The following is a 20,129-nucleotide window of genomic DNA, read 5'->3' on the forward strand; positions in this document are numbered from 1 at the left end:
CCAAAAGGTACTTCAATCTTGCTTAACTGAATTAAAAAGTGTTGCTCGATCACTCTGAATAAAACACAAGATATTGGATCTTTCAATCTTTAAGTAAAGTTCCAAGTACAAGGGTTTCACATCTAGTGAAAAATGAACAATCATTCTTGTATTTTGTTTAATGATGTTTGATTATGGATCTTTCAATCTTTTAGTCTCTGCATTTGCCTTCAATCTATCCAATTTGTTCGTTTTTGCTCCCATGACCAATGAGGTAATTAATACAGTTTATCTCGTTCCTGTTGATCATAGAAATTTAAATTCTGAGATGTCATATTAATTAATATAAATGTGTGAAATTCAATTTCACTTTTAGGGTTCAGCTGGTTGGCAAATGAAAAAGAATTTTTATTTTCTGTAATTTCAAGTCTAAAATGTTTAAAACTTATAAAATTTTGAGAATGGTAGTATAAAATTCAGTGGAGTGGATGCTTGTGTTAAATGATGCACAAGAGTTGACAACGTTAAGCATTTTCTGGTTTGTGTTTTACATTTTCTGGTTTGTGTTTTACATTTTCTTAGGAACCTTTGAAATAAGTCAATTACTACAGTTTTGGATATAGCTTTTGTTATTTTAGCTTGGCTTTCTTGTTGATTTGCTTAATTGAAGTTGGATAAATGCAATGCCTTTGTGATATGATTATATATGATATTGCAGATGATGAAGTAAAGACACAAAATGGAGAGAGAAGCAAACATTATGCCGAAATTGGATGGTCGAAGAATCAGGAAGCTGGAAAGACTAATCCAAAGCTTGCAGCCATGAACAAGAAATTTGGAATATCAATATTTTGTTTTCCTTTTTCCTAGTTAATTCTTTTTACAATGTTCGTGGGTTCTTTAGCTAAGTCATGTGTATTAGCTTTTATGTATTACAACATCAGTATCAATGTCCATCGTCTTAGGTACTTTTTTTCATTTGTTTATTTCTATACATTGGGTTGAATGCTGGTAGTATACATTTAAGCTAAATGTTAGTGTATTTTGATTTTTGGATCGATTTTTGTAGTGAATATTCAACTTTTATTTTAATTTTATATTTTTTAGTTATATATAAAGCACAATTTCTATCATTATTCACTCTAAATGTTTATGAAAATATATTAATATTAAAATAAAAAAATTATCTTAGAGCGTGTTTACCCCAACCTTTTAAGGTTACCGTAGACGGGTCTATCCCAGCCTTTTTAAGGTTGCCTTAGATGGGTCTATCCCAACTTTTTTTAAAGGTTGCCTTAGAAAAGGTCTATCCCAACCTTTTTAAGGTTACCTTAGACAGCTCTATACCAACCTTTTTTAAAGGTTGCCTCAGACAAGGTCTATCCCAACCTTTTTAAGGTTACCTTAGACAGGTCTATCCCAACATTTTTTAAAGGTATGCCTTGACTAAGTCTTTGTCAACCCTTCAATAAAGGTCGGCTTGTGTTGACTTATGCCAATGCTTTTTCAAAAGCATCATGGCACCTATGTCAACAGTACTAAAAACAACCTTTTTGAAAGTGTCGCGACACCTATGCTAGTCTTTTTTGCGTCGTTTTAAGTTAAAAAAACTGTTGCAGTAGGCCTATTTTGTTGTAGTGGATAGAGTTAAAGTTAGAAGTTTTAGAATAAATATTTAAAGTTGCATTAATACAAACTTAAACCCTAGTAAAGTATCATATGTTAAATTAGTATTCTTTTCAAGATAAGCATGGCGTGATCCAACTCTTGAACTTAAACTTAGTTAAGCTTAGAGTTTGTTCTTTTAGAGTGTTTCTAGGAAAATTCTAAAATGAGTAGATTGAATAGTTGATTAATCTCATTTAGATGACTCCCATATTTAAAATCAACAAAGCTAAGCTTGTTGAAATTTTTCAACATTTTATTACTTAGGTGATACTAAATTTCAACAATCCAACAATAAAGTTTTACATTTAATTAAACAAACCAAATATAATAATACAATACATTGGTTATTCATATTTGAGTATGGATGGACCAATCGTAGTGAAAGAAACTTTGGGCATTTTCAGAGCATGGAGATGATTGAATTAGAATAAGTTTATTGTGGAAGCTGATTGTAAAGCTTCGAGTTTGGTTAAGAATTTTGGGGCTAAAACCACAAAATCCAAAGCTATAAGTTTGATAGGTTAAAATATGAGAATACACTTTACAAATTTAAAATTTAGTCTTTGTATTTTTATGTTTAGGAACTTAGTTCCTTTATTCTTTCAGATTTTCAAAATCATGTTTAGTTGTTAATTGTGTTAATTCTTTTTTATTAAATTTATTGACGTGACATTTTAAAATACAAATAGGTATTCATCTAACTAAAAAATATAATGTTGTAAGTAACCTGAATAATTCTAATAGTATTAATAATTAAATTTAAATTTTAAAATCTAAAAAAAATTAAATAACAAAATTATAGTATATTTTAACGTTCTTTATATTTGTAAACTGAAGAAATGTAAAACGATATTTATTATAACATTACCTTTTTTTTCTCTTTATACAACGAACCTAACATCAACTCCCTTTCTCTTACACTCTCTCGTGCTTACCAGCTGCTGTTTTTCTTTTCTTTTCTTTTCTTTCTCTTTCCAGCTTGTTGCATTCTCGTGAATCTCTCAGGTTCTTATGGTTTTAGAGATTTTGATTCATAAAGCCCCAACCTTTCGTTCCTTCAAAAAAAAAAGGTGTTTTGTTTTTTTGGCTAAGGTGCTTATGGCTAGTTTAGACGCTCATGTGAATCCAACTCTCTTTTAGAACAAATTACTTTTCAATTTCATTTTTGTAAGCTAATTAAAGTGAAGAAGAAAACCCTTTCAACAAACTAATTAATGTGAGAGTATACCCTGTGTTGTTTATTGATTTTAAAATTTTCACCAAGAAAACAGATATATTAATTTTCATCAGCTTGATGACATGTACGATTTTTTATTCCCTCAACATACACATATTTTAATATTTTTGTTGGAAAAATCTGAGAAAGTTTAGATTAAAAAATGATTTAAGGATAAAATGTTTGTATTGCTGTGAAAAAATTGTCTTAGATAAATAGCTTTAAACTCAAAATTTTCGCCCTTCTAAAACATCGCTTTAAACTAACAAGAAGGTTTTAATAAATAATAAGAATCTTTTTCAAAGACATTTGAGGCAATATTATAGGTTTTTGTTTCTTCAACATACTATAAATGACGAAAAATTTGCATGAGGGACCCTACTCAACTGCCCAAATGTAATATGCTCAAATAATAATGGTGAAAAAGTGAATACTTGATTAAAAAAATATCCTCAAATAAAATGTAATATGCTGCCTCCTGTCTCTTTATGTAGATGAACAGTTAGCTTTAAACCCAAAAGTGAAAAGCCAAAACAAGTCGTCCGTTCCTGAAAAATCTAGCATGTTTTTAAGGCTATAAACTATCCCTTTTCTATGCAAACATATTACTGATAGCCGACATGTGAGTCCACAAGATCCATACATACAATTTTCCCTTGTTAGATACAGAAAAAAAAGGACATTATTGCTATAAATACGATCGTTTCATGCACTTAACCCTCTATATCTTCCAACTTCTTCCCTAGGGTTCTTCATCAATATCAACGCTTTGGGTTATTGTTTCGTAACATGGCACCGCATGGAGAGGCTATTAGCAGGACCAACAACTTCTCCAAGCCACCAAGACTCTCTAACGACAGCCTCCATCGAACCATATCCGATATCTCGTTCCAACTTAGCAAAGAAGTGATTGATAATTACAAAGAAGCATTGTCACCGGTCGACGAGAAAGACCTGCCGCCGATATCAGAAGTCGACGATGCCAAGTGCGAATGTTGCGGGATGAGCGAAGAGTACACTGCGGAGTACATCGAGCGAGTCCGGAACAAGTTTTTAGGGAAATGGATATGCGGATTATGTGGCGAAGCGGTGAAAGAAGAGATGGAGAAGAAAGCCAGCAATGGTGGCAAGTGCAAGATAGAGGAAGCTTTGAATGCACATATGAACACCTGTGCTCGTTTTAACAAAATCGGAAGGGCCAATCCAGCTTTGTTGACGGCTGAAGCCATGAGAGAGATATTGAGGAAAGGTTCAAGGTCCAAATCTATTAGCCCTAGGGATCATCATCATCGAGGAGCTCAAAATAAAACTGGGATCGCAAGGAGCTCAAGTTGCATTCCAGCCATTACAAAGGAGATGAGCAATCTCATGAAGCCTCATTTGCAAACTGATGATAAATAATTGGCCCAAAGGCTTCAATCATATCCTCTTTTGAACTTTTAGTACCTTTTTTTTGGCCATCCATGGAAGTTTTCAGGATTGGGTCCTAACTTAAATCTTTCTTTAGACATGAAATATTCAACTTAAGGAGTATATTTTTCGATCCTTAGTTGATTGTAATTGTGTAATTTGCATCGATATGTTTTTTTTCTAGAACCTTAAAGCTAGAGTTTTTTAGGTTGGTTTCAAATGGCTTCTCTTCCATGTACTTAAATCCATTAATCCGGGATATATTATTGTGTGGTATATCTATAATTAATCAATAAATGTCTTGTGTTATTTTTTTAGTATCAATAATCGGAACAATACATCTTTCAACTATTTTATCTCATACATGTTTTTAAGGTGAAACCAGTTATATGGTGATGTTTTGAGAAAATATTAGATTACAGCCTACATTTTATTTAAATAAATTCTTATACTTTTATTACCCTAATAAACCCTTAAGTTATATGCATAAATAGGCTGTTAGGATTTAAATATTCTCCAAAAAAATATTTTTCAAAAATTAAGATTTATTATTAAATAGTATAATTATATTTTTTTACTATTATATCAACTAGAATAATTTAGTACTTAATTTTAAACATAAATTTATTATTTAGTTTTTTATTACTTAAAATTTCAAAACAATAGTTAATCCAAACTCGCATGCCTTAAAATTTTCTAACGTAAATCAACTTTTCATTTCAACTTTTGTTACTTAAAATAATAAATTGTTTCAAACAAAATATGACAATTTTTTAATTATTATTCTCTCTAAACTCTAAATTGCTATATTAAGCATTAATTTCTTTTTAAAAAAATCCCATACACCATTAATGAACTACATTATACATTACGAGTGAGAAAAAAAGTATTTTAAGACTTATAAATGAATACTATTGAAAAAGAGAGAGATTGTTAGTTTGATTTAGGTTTTCTCAACAAAATCATAACCCTGTTGATATATTGAGGCGGAGACGAGAAAATAATAAATTTATAATTTTTTCAAGGATTTTGAAGAATTCTTTTTTTATATAGGAGAAGAGAAAATAACAAGTTTAATTACATTTAAATTAACTAAATAACCTTTATTTACAAATTCTCAAATACTTTTTCTTTTACCCATTGATGAAGTGGTTTGATGTAGTTCATTGGTGGTGCATAGAATTTATGCACGGTGCATAATATATTATTCAAAAATAATAATATTTTAATAAACATATATGTATATACTATAAATAACATGTTTGAGTTATGATTTAATTGGTTCAATGGTTTTAATCAACAAAAAATAATTAATTCAAACATGGCCTTCAAATAAAAACACAAGAGTAGGAGTCGATGAACCATGGCATACTATATTAGCAGCACTTGCACTTATCTCAGGCTAAATCAACTGAGCTAACTCTCAAACAGTGAACAACGTTATATACGCATAAACTGAAAAAGCCTTTGGTTTGCATTTGAAAAACAATTTTGTTCAAACTACTGTTAGAACAGAAAGGTTAAATTCAAAGTAAGAAGAGAATTAACATACGATATTTGTTAATGCAATTCAAATACAATGGTCTCACATTTGCAAAGCTTCACCTAGTGAATGATTTTATTCTACAACTGTTCAGATCACCTATTGGCTTAAGCCTAATCTACCCTTACACAAAGAAGTAATTGCAGCCCAAATACAAACCCCCAATTGTCACAAGTCACTGACCCAAATACCTCACAATACAATCAACATACTCTCCAAAGAATATGTTAGGGATCGACCTGATTAAGCAACAAGTAACAAAAATAGTGGAATAAAATGAGAAATTGAACACACAAATTTAACGTGGAAAAACCCCTCCAAAGAGGATAAAAAACCACGGGCAAAGATAATTTTACTATAATGGCAAAAGAACGAAGAGTACAAAAGATGGAGATAAAACTAAACCCCAAAAACTTGAAAACAAATAATAATAAAATAATCTAAACTAATCAGTGTTTGACTGAAACAAATAAACAGAGTTTAACTAAAAGATTATTTCTCAAATCTGACTGAAAATAAGAGTCATACTTAACAAATCTCCACATTGACTCAAATTTCCACAACGCCATCTTTGCCAAAGCCCGCCATGAGCCTATCTTGAACTATACATGGAATTAACTGAGTCGAATTTGTGCTTAGAAACTGGAAGACTTCTAGCCTTCGACTTGTACATTGCCAAATCAAAACTAACCTGGGTCTGATTTTCACGAACATAGTGCCCTAACTTTTCAAAACCTGTATCCAAAAGAGAACCTCTCTTCAACGAAACGGTCATACATTTTTCCCTCCTATGACCAAGTTGCCTCCGCTCCAAACGAGTTGACTTCGACTCTGTAACGGATGAGGGACATCCGATTTCACCGGTCACTACAGAACCTTCCAGAATATAAAGACTGCCAGTTTTTTTACCTTTTAACAAAATGAGAGCTTCACGAGATACTTTAATACCGCTCGACTCGATGTTGACTTTGCATCCTTTCAAGTTTAAAATACTCAAGGAGATGAGATTCTTTCGTAAATTAGGTACATACCTGACATCTGAGAGTGTCTTAATTGTCTCATCATGTGTCCTGATTTTAACAGTTCCAATACCAACTACCTTACTAGATGAATCGTTTCCCATGCACACAACTCCACCTTCAACCGAACTGTATGTAGAGAACCATTTTCTATTGGGACACATGTGGAAAGAACATCCCAAATCTAGGATCCACTTGGACGTGAGCTTGGATTTATCGCTCGTTGACACTAACAAGAAATCATCACCGCTTTCATCGGCCAAATTAGCACCAACTACATCTTCCTCATTACTCTCAGCAGCTTTTTTATTTTGCAGTTTATAATAATCTGCTTTGACGTGACCTAACTTTTTACAATAGCTACACCTTTTGTCTTGTTTCTTTGATGCTACTAAAACGGAAGCTTGCCTATCTGCCTTGCTATCCAAATGAAGCTCATTTTCGAGTTTGTCTCTACTCAACAAATGACCCTTCACATCTTCGAACGAGATTTTGTCTCTGCCATAAATCAGGGTCTCCTTGAAAGACTTGTATGAAGGGGGTAAAGAGCACAATAATAGCATAGCTTGATCTTCATCATCAATATAAACCTCAACGTTCTTTAAATCATTTAAAAGAGTAATGAATTGACTGATGTGATCTCTAAGAAGCTCACCTTCGTTCATGCGAAACATAAATAGACGTTGTTTCAACACTAAACGGTTAGCCAAAGACTTAGTCGCATAAAGAGTTTCTAACCTTTTCCACAAGGTGGATGAGGTCTTCTCCATCAATACCTTCTGCAATACCGTATTCACGAGGTACAACTGGATTGCAGACAAGGCCTTTTCATCAAGCTCTTCCCATTCTGTTTTTATTTAGATTCTCAGGCTTTTTCCCAGTAACAACCTTTTTCAAACCGGATTGAACTAGAATTGCCACCATCCGAACTTGCCACAGATTGAAATTTTTCTCACCATCGAACTTCTCAATTTCAAACCTTGTTGTTGCCATATCTGAATGGGCTGATCTATGAAAATTGAACTAGCTCTGATACCACTTGTTAGGGATCGACCCGATTAAGCAACAAGTAACAAAAATAGCGAAATAAATTGAGAAATTAAACACACAAATTTAACGTGGAAAAACCCTTCCACAGAGGATAAAAAACCACGGGCAAAGATAATTTTACTATAATGGAAAAAGAACGAAGAGTACAAAAGATGCAGATAAAACTAAATCCCGAAAATCCGAAAACAAAGAACCCTCAAAACGTAAACACAAAATTCTCTAAATGTGTTATGAGTTCTAATATCTAATGGGTGGTATTACTAAGGTTGTAAAAGAGCCTATTTATAGGCTAAATTTATATGTCAAATAATAATAAAATAATCTAAACTAATCAGTGTTTGACTGAAACAAATAAACAGAGTTTAACTAAAAGTTTATTTCTCAAATTTGACTGAAAATAGGAGTTATAATTAACAGAATACCTAAAAGAGTGTCACAAAATAACCATAAGAACACAATAAAATTGTTGACAAAGACACTCAAGAACTGCTAAAAAAGTCACGCCATAAGCAACTTATTTATAGGTTGAAACAGGAGTCCATCCAGCAGAGTTTCGATAAGCTTTAAACTCCAAGTTAAAAGCGAAAATTATCCTAAGTATTTATCAAATAAAAGTATTTATAAATCAGTCTTCCAACTGTTTTAAAAATTTCTCAAGAGATAATGATAAGAATAAACATTATCTTCACTTTAAACTACTCAATATGACCAATTAAAGAGCTGAATAGTCCTAACCGAAAACCAACTAATGTTTTGTCAAACATGTCACTTCTTAGTAGGCCAAAAAAACTGTCAAACACCTGTAGGGCCAAAATAACCCACAACCTAACCAGATCATTCTAACAGAACATGGAATGTGTAGGTAAAAAAACCTAACATAAACAATCTAATATAAATGATAAAAATATTATTTTAATCAACAAAAATGATAAAAGACCATAAAAATATAGAAATTATATAAAATTATTAGAAATTTATATATATTTGAGTTTTATTAAAAAATAGAAAAACTATTAAAAATATAGAAAAATTATCTTAAAAATATAGGAAAATTTAAAAATATATATATAAATTTTAAAGTTATTATCTCTGTCATGTGTCACGCCATGATTGTGACATGTAATGACAACATGATAAAAAATAATTAAAATCAATAAATAATAATAAAAATATTTTGAAACATTGCTTTAGTCATTATATCAACAAATTATTCATCAGTCTGCACGTGCTTTGGTTGAATTAGCTCTTCTTTCAATTTTTCTCTTACAAAATGACAATCTATTTCTATGTGTTTAGTCCGTTCATGAAATACGAGATTTTTTGCAATTTCTAGTGCAACTTGACTATCAGAAAATAGCAATGTTGGTCAAAGGTTGTCCACACAGATTTCTTTCAATAACCCAAACAACCAAACCACCTTTGCAACAATTGGTGTCATACTTCTATATTCAGCCTCAACTGATGATTAAGATACGGTGCTTTGCTTCTTCGAATTCCATGAAATAAGAGACTTTCCAAGTTTAATGCTATAACTAGTGATAGCCTTTCTCGACATGGGACAAGTTGCCCAATCAGAATCACAAAAAAACAAGTTGTGGCTCACTCGATGCTGTTAACAAAATACCTTGCCCAGTGTTTTCTCAAGATGAGATTTTTTTGGTTTTTGCATAAATTGACTTTAGTGTTGAACTACATACCTTATGTCTGGTCTTGTGTTTGTCAGATATAACAACCTGCCCAGAAGCCTCCGATACATCGACACATCCGGTAGCACATCATTGCAATTACCCTCTAGATGCACATATTTATCATACTCAACAGTGGTAAGTCTTTGATTCTACTCAAAAGGTGTCTTAACAGGTTTGGCTTCCTCTAAACCTGCATCAATAATCAGTTCTAATGCATACTTCCTCCGAGTCAACATGATGCCCTCACTTGACCGTGCCACCTCTATACCTAAGAAATATTTCAGCTCACCTAATTCTGATGCAGAACCCCTTTCAATTTATTGATCATTTCAACACTATTTCAAGTTATTAACAAATCATTAACATAAATTAGTAAAATAACAATCTTCCCTACTTGTTTCTTTGTGAACAATGAGTAGTCATGCCTGCTATGTATATAACCAACATGCGCTAACGCCTCTGTCAACCTCAAATTCCATTGCCTAGATGCTTGCTTTAAACCATAGAGGGATTTGAGTAAATAACACACCCTATGCTCCCTCTATTTATGAAACCCTTTGAGAATATCTATGTACACTTCTTCATATAAATCTCCTAGCAAAAAAGTATTGTAAACATCTATCTGAAAAAGATGCTAATCTTTCATGGCAGCGACACTTATTACTGTATGGACAGTGCCTTATTTAGTCACTGGGGAAAAAGTCTCTTGGAAGTCAATATCAGCTTGTTGGTTATAGCCTTTACCCACCACACAAGCTTTGAACCTCTCAATAGTCCCATCGAAATGGTATTTAACCTTGTAAACCCATTAGCAAATGCACCACTTCCCATGTGCCATTCTCTTCCAGAGCATGAATTTCTTGTTTCATGGCTTCAATCCACCTTGAATCCGTAATAGCCTTTTGGTAGGTTTTAGTTTCAAGTAAGGCGGAAACAATTGCTACAAACTATCGAGTATGCAAAGGTAGGTGACAAGTGGAATACGTGTAAGAAATAGAATGCTGGTCTGCATCAAGGGAAACACTAGATGATTGATTAGAACACACGTAGTCTATCATCCATGTAGGTCATTTAGGAACTCGAGTGGTACGGTTCAGTTCAGGAATTGGTGGGTCAAGAAAGGAAGTAGGTTGTATAAGAGAAGTAGAAGAAGAATCAAACACGGATAAAGGGGTTGAAGACAAAGGTAATGATACGGGTGTAACATCAGTATCAAGAAAAGACCAGTTATCTGTTGTAGGAAAAAGCAGAGTAGAGTGAGTAAGAAACTTAAAAGGAAAGATCGTCTCTTGGAACACGACATCCATATTAACAAAAAAATGACTTGGTAGTTAGGCTAAACAACAAATAACCTTTTTGAACTTGTGAATATCCTATAACAAACTGATGGAATAACTTTAGGGGAAGATTTATCGGCATATTTGGGCACAGTGGCATAACAAAGACGACCAAAGACTCGAATAGTAAAAAGATCAGGTTGTTTATTATAAAAACACTTCAATGGGCTTTTCCAAGTTAACACCAGAATAGGTAACCAATTGATTAGATGGCATGCGGTCAGGATACACTCACCCAAAAACTTACTTAGCATGTTGGAATGAAATTTTAAAGATCAAGCTACCTTAAGTAAATGTCGGTGTTTTTGTTCCACCACTCTATTTTGTTTCATAGTGTAAGAACACGAACTTTGATAAAAATTTCCTAATGTATTAAAATACTCATGACATTCATGATTAAAGAACTCATTCCATTATCACTACGAATAACTTTAATAGTAACAGAAAACTTAATTTTTATCATAGCAAAAAATTATTTGAGCTTTACAATGGCATCACTCTTTAAACATAAAAGGTACACCTACATCATGCGAGAATGATCATATACTATAGTAAGAAAATCCCTATGCCCACTATGTGTGGAGACTCGATATAGTCCCCAAAGATTTATTTGAATAAGAGAGAAAGGTGTAACAACTATTGAACTACTTACAAGGAAAGACAAATGAGTCTGTTTTTCCAAATGAAAAATGGAACATTACTTAATATGACTATTACTTGTGAATGTACAAGGAAGATAGGGCATTTTATGCAATCTTAAAAGTGACGCATGCCCAAAATGCACATGCCAAAAGAAGGAAATTGTGTTTGATGTGGAGGAGGGAACATTATAATGTTTGAAGCAAGAGAAGTGGCCGGGTGAAATGGATAAAAGATGTACAAACCAGCATGTTATTTACCAATCCCCATGATCTTTCCACTTGAGAGATCTTGTAAAAGAAAAATTTTTGGATAGAATGAAACAAAACAATGAAAATTAGTAGTAAGTTTTGAAATAGAGATGAGATTATAACAAAAATCTAGAATGTAAAGAACATTTGAAAGTTTAAGGGTATGAGAAATGGTACAGGTTCCAACATGTGTAATCGAAATGGAAGAAGTAAGCAAACAAACACAAGATGGAATAGAAGAGCAAGAAATAAGAGATTCTAAACACTGGAAATTTGAAAGCATATGATTGGTGGCCCCAGTGTCCAAGATCCATTCACCCGAGGAAGCCATACTTGCCAAACTTGATGTGGCTTCTCTTGAAGAATCTTCGTTTAAAAAATCTAGAATCTGTTGCTATTGAGACTACGTGAACAACAGAGCTGAGGGTGCATTAGGTGTGTTATTACATCAACCAATTCTCAGAATTAGTAGACACAACATTTTTTACCATAGATCTAGTTGAAGTGGAGCTCATTTTTTTGGTGAACTTGAAATTTGGAAGATAACCGATTAGTCAATAATAATTTTTCCGTTTGTGCTCTTTAACTTGGCAATGGTCACAAACACCAGTGAACCTCCTCTTTGAAGTACTATTAGAAGAATACAAAGTTGTAGGCTCAGAAACCACCGTTCTTTACATATGCTGTTGTTGGGGTTCTTTTTGCACTATCATAGAATAAGCATGATTTACAGATGGTAATGGACTCATCAACAAGATTTGACTCCGAATAGCACTGTATGTTTCATTTAAACCCATTAGGAACTGAAATAAGTGCTGTTGAGTGACATGACCAACATTCGACTTGGATTGTGTACAACCACAAGATGAAAACGAGACAAGAACATGATACTCATCCCAGAGCAAGCTTAACTTGGTAAAATATAAAGAGACTGAATCTGTTTCCTGTTGATGAGATGTGATTTTATGCTGCAAAAAATAAATTCATGAACCATCAACTTTGTTAAACCTTTTAGCAAGATCATTCCAAACAACAATAGCACTAAAAGCAAAGACTATGCCAACTGAGAGTTCTTTACTCACCGTGTTCAGAATCCAAGATAGAACGATAGCATTACAGTGTTCCCATTAAAAATGAAACGCCTCCGATAAAGACCCATTAGAACAAGTTCCTTCCACAAATCCTAACTTATTTTGGGTGAGCAATGCAATCCGCATAGATCAACTCTAAGCACTCTGTTTTTCGATACCATAAAGTTGATGGGAAATAAACAACACATTAGAGTGTAAGAGGGATGTAAATAGAACAGATTGTTGGAATCAATTAAAGAATCTGTTGAATTTACCATGGAAGATTCCTGGAAACAAACATCAGGAAAAATAGATAGAAAACTTCTACAACTACCTACTAGCAATGACCTGAAAACAACAAGAAGAACAAGAACTACCACGACTTGAAAGCAACCTCGTGCATCTGATATTGAAGCTTTGGAGAATATATCGATTTCTTATTGCTGTATAGAATGAATATTTTAAGTTACATTGTGCATACATTTACACTTTCATTAATTACTACTAACCAGCTGACTATTAACTATTAACAAACGAACTACAATCACTAACAATCTAACCAATTGCTATCATCTCTTCTACAGAAAAAAATCTAAAAATGAATTTTCTTTGATTTTTTGATAAACAGATTAAAAAATTTTAATTATTTAATGGTGTTTAAAAAAACTAATGATTTGGGGCTCAAATTTACCATTGGGTTAAATTTTATTAAGAAGCTTCATTTAGTGTGATACTACAATATTACTACTGTCGAAACAATTTTCAATTTGAATTTTGAAAAAAATGGGATCGACTTTTAAAATGAAAACGGAGTCGTCACCGATCTTTTATTGTGGTGTGATTGGATCACCTTGAAAATAATTTTAGGTCTGCGAATTTTTGAGAAAACAGGTTCGGGAGTCGACTACGCACGAGGAAGGGTGAGCACCCTCGTGACGCCCAAAATTGGTACTGATTTGATTGTTTAATGTCTTAATGTCGAAATTTTGAAAAGATTTTAAAATACGATCCTTTTATTTTGAATGAATTGGAAGATAAGGCTCATTTATTTTAAAGAAATAAATTGTTACACTCAGTAAGTTAGAGTGCAACATTTCAAATCCTCAAAATCAAGCTTATCCTTTGATTTTTAAAACCTATGCGTTTTGAGAAGGATATCCAATTATTTGGGTCCAATGAGAAAATCAAAACCCAGTAAGTTAGGGTTCGATTTCACAAAATTCCTAAATATCGAACATTGCCTTTTATTTCAAAAATCCTCGTCTCGAGAAAATAACCTGTCATATCCAATGCGTTAGGACACAACGTGTCGAATTCCCGAGAATGGGTTTTTATTTGAAATTTGTATGTTTAAAAAAATCTCGATTATTTAGATTCAACGAGAAAAATTAAAACCCAATACGTTAGGGCTCAATTCTCTTGAGGATTCCAAATTTTGGATATTGCCTTGTTTTGGAAGTTTTTTGGATAGATTGGTTTTGATACTTAAACGATATTAAACGTAACTTTTTAAGCGAATAAAGCGCGATGGAATTTCAATGTACAATGCGAAGTAATAACTCGTAAGCCCGAAATATATACTAATGAACGCGAATAATCAATCAATACGAACAAGCATAGTGACAATAATTCCAATCATACATTATGCAAATAACAACCTTCAACAACTAAGTGAATTAATAGTCAATTTTAAAAGAAAGGCCAAGTGAAATAACATAAATAAAATATAATAAGTTTTCAACTAAAGAAAAATGAATACTGAAATATATCGAAAAGGTTAAAAATTAATACTATAATAATATAAAAATGAATTTTAAAACAAGTATTGCATGAAAAGTAGCTCAAAATAATATACATACGCTAATTTTAACAAATGATACATACAAAATAAAAATAACTTTATAATAATATATGTATGATAATATACATATAAAAAATTAAAATAAGTAAAGTATAAAGGGGGTATTTTACATGAAATAAATTATACATAAGATTTAAAACATACATACAAATATATTTCAAAATAATTTACTAAAGTTGCAAACATAATGTAATATGAAAGCATCAACACATAAATTTTTACATTTGAATTAAATGCTAATGTACTAAAATTTTATTTAAAAACGTTTAATGAATAAGAAAACTAATGTATGATGAATTTAGATAATATTAATAACAATTTTAAAAAATAATATATTGTATTTTTAAAAGTTGTATTAATAATAAGTTTAGAAATGATATCAAACTTAAATGTTAAAATAATATATCCAAATAAGATCTAATTATATTTAAAAATTAAGCACAGAAAGGAACAAAATTAAAATTACAACCAAAATTAAAAGAAGAGAACAAAATCAAACTAAATTAACTATCGATTCAACACTCAGCGCATTGTCGTCTCTCTCTCCAAGAGGGGTGGCTGAACCTGGGCTGCAACTTCCCTACACCTCTGTGCATACTGCCTAAAACTGTTGCTCGATTTCTTTTCCATGTTTTACAAGGTGATTCTATCGGGAACCACATCTGTTACATGACCGTATTGTTTCATGAATGTCTGTGCTTGGTCCCTCCATGAACCAATCTCAGTACGGCTCAACTGATTGTACCATTTCGACGCTGCCCTAATGAGGCTATCCTGAAAATAATGTATTAATAGATGATCATTGTTAATATACCCAGTCATTCTCCTACAGAACATGGTGATATGGGCTTCTGGGCAACTGGTCCCACTATATTTCTCAAAATCATGCATCTTAAACTTGTGAGGGAGTATTAATTCTGGAACCAAGCTCAGATCTTTCGCATCGATTCCATGGTGACTATCGGCGCTTTCCAGGGCTTTGAATTTTTCCTCCAACCATTTACACCTGTCCCCCCATCGTTTTGACAGTTCGACGTTTGCCTTCTCTTTTTCAGCCATTTCATCGAAATGATGAATAACAAGATTCACTGGGTTATCTCTAGGATTATAACCTGATCCAGCCTCGGTCTGAATCTGCACATGCAGAGGCGTAAAGCTTAGAGGATAGATAGGTCTATCATTGTCTTCTCCTTTATCTTTAACCATAGGACCCTTCCCCTTATTTACACCTTTAGTCAGTAAGTGGGTCAATTCAGCCATCGCATCTTTTTGAGCCTTGATCAGTTTTTCCATCATATCTTCTTGAATTTTATCTAGCCGCTCTTGCATTTGTATTGGTAACTGTTCTTGCATATCCGTTTGCATTTGCTCCAGTTTCTCTAATCTTTGGTCCATTTCTTTAGTTTTTCGACGAGTACCATATTGATGCTTGATGGGTGAGCTTTTGTCGGTTTCTAGTTAGCTGAAACAAATTTACTCGTTTAGACTCTTTCAATGGATTTTAATGCATACGATGTAGATGCATGAAATGAATGCCTAAAAAGACGTTGAATCTGATTCAATTACATTTAGAAAACTTTTCTAGAAATCAAATTCCCTTACATAAAACGAATACATGTACGACCTCACCCTCATATTCCAAGAAACAACATCGATCTTTTTCTTCAGGCGCATGTTTGAGGTAATCTCGCCAATAGATGCCATTGCTAACTCTTCTCTTGATCTTAGTCGCGATCCATCACCTACCTATCTTCATGAAGCTCGTCAGCTTCTTTAAGGGAGTTTGAACGTTGAAGGCTCTTAGACAATTGCCTTGAATCCTCAGGCCATGAAGCAGGGTCACGAACTCTTCCATCGCCATTCTTGTGTTTCTCAGAATATATTTGGGAAGTCGTATTGTTTTCCACTTTATCAAGGAATTCGTATTCCATGAAAAGCTTTCTAATTTAGTAATCGAACTTGAATCAATATCTTTTTCCTAAGATGCAAATGCAATGCAATCACCATCAAAACACAACAAGAGGGGTTAGTACAAAACAGAAGTAAACAAGGAAAACAGAAAGTACCTAATCAGGTAACCACTAGGGATTTGGAGTGGCTCTACCTAGGTTAAGTTCCTAAGTCCACTATATGGGGTTTGGTTCTAAAGTCAAGGTACCCGAACCAGCAGATTCCTCGATCTTCACCCATTATAGGCTCATATAGACCGAGTTTGGTTCAGGGGAATACATTTCCCTATGGCTGCACGGAGATGAAAATCTCACGAAGACATAGATACGGATATATCCCAAAAGTGATTCACTATCCTGCACGGAGGTGAAAACCTCACGAAGGAGTAGCTTCTCACTCCCACTTAAAAGGACAAGACTAAACAGTCTTATGCATATGATGCCAAAATATACGACTCAATTTACAATAATTATGCAACCAAGTGCAAAGAAAAAACCGTAAATTTTCACATCAATTTTCGACAATAAGACACAAAATAATAAATTTTACGGCTTGACTCTCTATCATCCCAAGTGGAGTCGACAAGCTATCGAAACCATTTTCAATTTGAATTTTGAAAAAAACGGGATCGACTTTTAAAATGAAAACGGAGTCGCCACCGATTTTTTATTGTGGTGTGACCGGATCACCTTGAAAATAATTTTAGGTCTGGGAATTTTTGAGAAAACAGGTTCGGGAGTCGATTACGCATGAGGAAGGGTTAGCACCCTCGTGACGCCCAAAATTGGTACCGATTTGATTGTTTAATGTCTTAATGTCGAAATTTTGAAAAGATTTTAAAATATGATCCTTTTATTTTGAATGAATTGGAAGATAAGGCTCATTTATTTTAAAGAAATAAATTGTTACACTCAGTAAGCTAGAGTGCAACATTTCAAATCCTCAAAATTAGGCTTATCCTTTGATTTTTAAAACCTATGCGTTTTGAGAAGGATATCCGATTATTTGGGTCCAATGAGAAAATCAAAACCTAGTAAGTTAGGGTTCGATTTCACAAAATTCCTAAATATCGAACATTGCCTTTTATTTCTAAAATCCTCGTCTCGAGAAAATAACATGTCATATCCAATGCGTTAGGACATAACGTGTCGAATTCCCGAGAATGGGTTTTTATTTGAAATTTGTATGTTTAAAAAAAATCTCGATTATTTAGATTCAACGAGAAAAATTAAAACCCAATAGGTTAGGGCTCAATTCTCTCGAGGATTCCAAATTTCGAATATTGCCTTGTTTTGAAAGTTTTTTGGATAGATTGGTTTTGATACTTAAACGATATTAAACGTAACTTTTTAAGCGAATAAAGTGGGATGGAATTTCAATGTACAATGCGAAGTAATAACTCGTAAGCCCGAAATATATACTAATGAACGCGAATAATCAATCAATACGAACAAGCATAGTGACAATAATTCCAATCATACATTATGCAAATAACAACCTTCAACAACTAAGTGAATTAATAGTCAATTTTAAAAGAAAGGCCAAGTGAAATAACATAAATAAAATATAATAAGTTTTCAACTAAAGAAAAAGGAATTTTGAAATATATCGAAAAGGTTAAAAATGAATACTATAATAATATAAAAATGAATTTTAAAACAAGTATTGCATGAAAAGGAGCTTAAAATAATATACAGACGCTAATTTTAACAAATGATACATACAAAATAAAAATAACTTTATAATAATATATGTATGATAATATACGTATAAAAAATTGAAATAAGTAAAGTATAAAGGAGGTATTTTTCATGAAATAAATTATACATAAGATTTAAAACATACATACAAATATATTTCAAAATAATTTACTAAAGTTGCATACATAATGTAATATGAAAGCATCAACACATAATTTTTTACATTTGAATTAAATACTAATGTACTAAAATTTTATTTAAAAACGTTTAATGAATAAGAAAACTAATGTATGATGAATTTAGATAATATTAATAACAATTTTAAAAAATAATGTATTGTATTTTTAAAAGTTGTATTAATAATAAGTTTAGAAATGATATCAAACTTAAATGTTAAAATAATATATCCAAATAAGATCTCATTATATTTAAAAATTAAGCACAGAAAGGAACAAAATTAAAATTACAACCAAAATTAAAAGAAGAGAACAAAATCAAACTAAATTAACTATCGATTCAACACTCAGGGACCAAAACAACAAATAACCACATAAATCCAGAAGTTCAAATCTCCTCAGTGAAAACGACGCTGTCTCACCACGGATCTAGATGAAATTTAAATCAAATTTGAAGTAATAATAAAAAATGAAGAAAAATTGGATTGGAAAGAAAACCAAATGTGGAGGGGCTTGTTGCGCAATAAGACCATCAAGTAAAAATGCGCGGATCCTTCACGCACTGGGTCGGGTCAGAGGCCAAAAGCCTTGAAACGACACTGTTTTGAAACCATCAGATTGGTATCAAATGGCGACGTCTCTTCCTCTGCACACAGACTAAAAAACCTAAAAACCGCAGCCTCCTTTCTCTTTAAAACAAAAATTAAAAAAAACCTAGACTCTCTCAAGCTTGGATGCGCCGTTCTGCCGATGGTCGATCGGAAAAGGCCTCCGAAGCCTCGCTCATGCTCCGATTGTGGCGTAGAGAACAAGGAGTCGGCCTCGTGGTATGTTCTATGCTTTCTAATCTCCGTTGTTATATTCTTGTGTTCAAAAATGAATCAAATAAACACAGAAAAGAAAACCGAAAGAAAAAAAAAGAAAAAGAAAGAAAAAAGAAAACCAGGAAAGATTTAAAACCACCTTTTCCTTTTTTTTTGTGAATCTCTTGTTTTTTTTTATTTCTTCCACTGTATCCTTTTTTTACAATGTTTTTATTGGCTTTATATAGCCCGAATTACAAAAAATAAAAAAGAAATAAAAGAAATCCTCCCTCGAATCCCTTTTTTTTTCTTTTTTCTATTTCCCTAATTTGCTGTTGTTTTTTGTGCGTGGTTTGTTGCATTTCTTTTGTCCTTTCTGCAGGTGTACAGAGGCTAGCTGGGACGTTGCGCGGCTCGTGTGAGTGCTGCTACGTGGTGGGCACGCGAGGAGGCATGCGGCGCTGGGGCTGGGTAGAGGCAGGAGCGGCGCCCTAGGGTTTCAAAAATGTTTATGTTGTGGGCCATTTGGGCTGAGTCGGGTTTTGGGCCACAGGTTTAATTGGGTCTATATTGAGCCCAGTGTAAATGGACATTTAAAATGGATTGTTTTTTATTGGTTTATTTTTTGTGTATTTATTTTGATTTAGGCCGGGCAGAATTAGGGTATCACAGCTGCCCCTCTTTGCTTGTTATTGTGTAACGGGAACGGAGCAAAAACTCTAAAAATAGCCAAATTTTGCCCGGTCACGCTGGATCTTGGTGTTCTTCT

General features: G+C 32.9%; 1 protein-coding gene across 1 annotated transcript; it reads left to right on the plus strand.

The window, feature by feature from the left end:
• Positions 1-3,403: 3,403 nt before the first annotated feature.
• LOC107950619 (uncharacterized) lies at positions 3,404-4,590 on the plus strand. The gene has a single exon (XM_016885501.2). The coding sequence runs from the start codon at positions 3,653-3,655 to the stop codon at positions 4,262-4,264; it is 612 nt and encodes a 203-aa protein (XP_016740990.1). The 5' UTR covers positions 3,404-3,652; the 3' UTR covers positions 4,265-4,590.
• Positions 4,591-20,129: the final 15,539 nt, after the last annotated feature.

The sequence above is a fragment of the Gossypium hirsutum genome, chromosome D03 (assembly GCF_007990345.1).
Source record: "Gossypium hirsutum isolate 1008001.06 chromosome D03, Gossypium_hirsutum_v2.1, whole genome shotgun sequence".
Classification (NCBI taxonomy): domain Eukaryota; kingdom Viridiplantae; phylum Streptophyta; class Magnoliopsida; order Malvales; family Malvaceae; genus Gossypium; species Gossypium hirsutum.